This window comes from Patella vulgata, chromosome 9 (genome assembly GCF_932274485.2).
Source record: "Patella vulgata chromosome 9, xgPatVulg1.2, whole genome shotgun sequence".
Lineage (NCBI taxonomy): Eukaryota > Metazoa > Mollusca > Gastropoda > Patellidae > Patella > Patella vulgata.
Window position 1 is genome coordinate 13,443,733 of NC_065887.2, and position 3,843 is coordinate 13,447,575.

At 38.0% G+C, this 3,843-nt stretch overlaps 1 protein-coding gene across 1 annotated transcript; it reads left to right on the top strand.

The window, feature by feature from the left end:
* The first annotated feature begins 618 nt into the window (after window positions 1-618).
* LOC126831920 (sodium-dependent glucose transporter 1-like) lies at window positions 619-3,843 on the top strand. The gene is made up of 3 exons (XM_050562594.2): window positions 619-850; window positions 1,817-2,102; window positions 2,681-3,843. Exons 1-3 carry the CDS (start codon window positions 713-715, stop codon window positions 3,769-3,771), a joined length of 1,515 nt encoding a protein of 504 aa, XP_050418551.2. The 5' UTR covers window positions 619-712; the 3' UTR covers window positions 3,772-3,843.

The following is a 3,843-nucleotide window of genomic DNA, read 5'->3' on the forward strand; positions in this document are numbered from 1 at the left end:
CGTTCATAACATCCAGACACTTTTGAGTAAAAGATAGGTTACGTGCCCTTGTTTTGAAATTAGTCTCGCTTAACCAGTCTATCGACCATTCTACGTCTGATTGACAGGTCGGGATAATCAAGACTACTTTTTTACGAAACATAACAGAAAGCTAGAACAAGAAATTGAATTTAGAAATAAGCACTTTAGACAACTCAACAATTGTTTTAAGAAACTTGTAAAAGTAAAATGAAACTACTGCTAGTATCATGTTCCTGCTAAAGAAAGTGATTCAGAGATAGTATTTGTACTAAACCAAAAGATGCCGCTCTTAACGGTACAGTTAATGATAAAGCAATTTAAAAAATAAAACAAACGTAATTACTAAAGCTGCTGTAATAACCAAGAAGCTAAATTTTACTGCTATTCAAAATCGTCAACAATAGATTTTTTACGGATGTAATAGTTGATATATTTGTAGAGAATTGCACGTGCCATGGCTATTTATCGACTCAAAGCGAGTGCGGGGTAGTCAGAAATCAGTTCGAGACACGCAACTGAAGCGTGCACATTTAGCCGTGTCGAGACCAACTTTCTGTAAAGTGCACGGGTCATCCTACCATAGGACAATGACTCGCCTATACTGATTTGCTGACAATATGTGTACAGTGTAAACGTAGCTTTAAGCAACGTGTAGGCTATTGATCGATATAAACTTGACAGTCAGTATATTATGTTCACAATGCAGGAACGAGAAGAAAAAGCAGAAGGGAATCAAATTCGCCGTGGATTTCTGACAAAATGGAAGAATACAGCTTACAGGGCCAGACTTCTACACACATCATGGCTATTTTTATCCTTCATTGCAATGGTAAGAATTATACACCAAATGGCTTAAATGATTTACTATTGTTCAGCACTGTTGGCAAAGAGTTTAAGCATTTGTGGGATTATAGCATTTTATAAATGAAAAGAAATGGGGCATAACGTCCTATTTTTTTTATGCAGCAACTGCACTATTGAGTATTTTATAAAGTGAAGTATGTGAAGTATGTTACGTTTATGTATTGTGACTATGCTGTGTAGGACTACAATAAGTGTAGCCAATACTTACATTAGTAATTTAATATTGTCTAATTGTTATATTAAAGATTGGCGCCATGTACATTACGTGATTGTTGATCAAAATATAGAATCTAATACAGTGATTCTCAACCAGTGTGCCGCGAAATTTTGAACAGCACACTATAAGAAAACGCGACAAGCCACTTGATTCCATTTGAGTATTCACTGGTGTCTACTGGTACGTTTGAGTCATTCTATGTGTCTATGACTAGTCTGTGTCTACGGTTGTACTTGTATGCCGTCTATGACATGCCATATTTTAATTTGGCAAAATTCAGATATTTTTCATATATATTTAGCCAGGTGTGCCGCTAATTTTCATCTGTTCCAAGGTGTACCGTTGCCAAAAAAAGGTTGAGAACCACTGATCTAATACAATACCGTTACCCCCCCCCACCCTCCCGTCGACACACACACCAGGCCCAGGCTATTTCGGGACTAACGTATGATTTTTTTTTTCAACAATTCACTTGAGGGTAGATGTCTTTAGCAGTAGGGGAAACGAAGTTAGGCAGTCAACCCTACGCCTTGTCACGTGTAACAAGCTGGGAATCGGAACCACGCCACCTCTCCGGGGGTTCAACCCGGGGACATCCTGGTTAATGAGCCAGCGACTTACTAAGTTAGTCACCGCGGCCCCCAGGACGTTAAACCCCATTTCAGTTTTCATTTAACTTCTTTAACAATGATGATTTTGGTGGGTTTTTTTAAGGGTTTTATCGCTGGACAAAGAGGACCTTCCTTTTTAGATCTACAACTTATAACTAATACTGATGTAGAAGAGGCATCCCTGTTCTTTACTTTCGCTGCTGTTGGTGGATTGCTTGGGGCGCTGGTAATTGGTGCTTCATATGACAGATTCAACAAACCTAGATTAATATTTCTGGCTAATATTGGCATGGGTGTATGTGTGGGTGTTGTACCACAATGTCGACAATATCCTCTCATGATATTTATCTGGTTCATCACTGGGTTTTGTATGAGGGGTCTAGAAACAGGTAAGGGACCATTTTTTTAATTATTTATACTGCCATTAATACAAAAGTGTGGGTAAGTGTCAAACACTTTCCACACTCTCTGCTGTCTTAATATTTGTGACTCTGGACTCGGACTAATGCATATCGATAGAATGAATTTTCACATAATGCCACAATTTCAAGATGGCGGCGATGACGTTATGGTTGATATAGTACGCTCGCACTTATTTACTTTATCATAATGGATATTTGATATTTTTCACGTTAGTCTAATTTAAATAATTTAATTTGTTCAGAAGTTAGGGTAGACAAAGATTAAATTGGGTGAGGGGTGATCTATCATTTATAGCTATTTATAGTCAGTCTTATTTAACTATTTTAAACTTTGCAAACTTGAAATTGAGTTGAGGGTACAGAGCTGTTAGATTTTGAATAAACCTATTGGGTGTTAGATTATGAAACTGACATTAATCTCTCCACTTGTAACAGCGCCCTTTCTTGTGCAAAACCATTAAGTAGAGAAGCAACAATCAAACGTTGCATGACCTAAAGGAACTGATAAGTGCTACTGTTTTTAAAATAAGGATTTTATTTCCTAGGTGGCACAGCTGATGTTGTCCGAGTGTGGAAGTCAGAGAGTCGACCTTACATGTTTATCGTTCATTTAGGATTCTCCATAGGAGCTTTAATCTCTCCTTTGGTAACAGAACCCTTTCTTGTGCCAAAACACTTAGTAGAGAATCAAAACTCGGATATTAAATCACAAGACCCAGTTATCACCTGCAACGTCACAAATAATGCTACCCTTAATTCAAACATTTCTTGTATCAACAATCAAACAAATCCATTACAGTCCACAGCCTACGTAATAAAGTTACAATATGCTTTCATTATATCGGCCATTTTAGCCGTATTGACGTCAGTGCCATTCTTGATAAAAAGTTTTAAGGGTGAAAGTAATCTAACCAAGGAAGGTAATTCACGAAAAGCCACAGAACAACGAAACGTGCCTTTGTTATACTATGTTATATCTGTTGTGCTAATTATGTGTATGTATATATGTAATACTGGCATCGAGGACGCATTTTCCGCATTTTTAATGACTTTTGTTGTGAAACAAATGGATTGGTCGAAAAAGGATGGCGCCCTGGTAACGTCAGCGTTCTGGGCGTCCTTAATTACGGCTCGGATTCTCGTCATTTTTGTTGCGGACTTGATTAGCCCGGCAAAACTTTTACTATTTGCTATGTGCTTTGTAATATGTGCTTTATTAGGATTATGGATAAGTGCTTTATATTTAGCTCATACGGGTATTTGGGTGTTTGCATGTGTCGCAGGCAGTGCCATATCAATTCTGTTTCCTACAGGGATTTCACTCACGGATAAAGAACTCATACCAGTTAACGGTAAAGTTTCTTCATTCATCCTGGTTGCTGGGGCTATTGGCCTCCTTAGCAACCCTGTGGTATTAGGCTTCTTCATCAAAGAGTTCTCTGCCCTTTGGTTTTGTTACTTGTTGCTAGGTGAAGCTATCATGTCCGTCGTTTTGCTATTTGTTATTCTGATTTACGGAAGAAAGATATTAAAGAGGGTTCGAAAAACAACCGTCATGGAAATAGACATTGATTCAGAACATGGTGCCCAGGACACATTAATGGACGATTTAAAGAATGTTACTGTTGCAGGATAAGGGGACAACTCCCGTGTTTAATCAGTATTTGACAGTTTAATTCTTGTTGATGCCTGGAGTAAATCAGAGAAC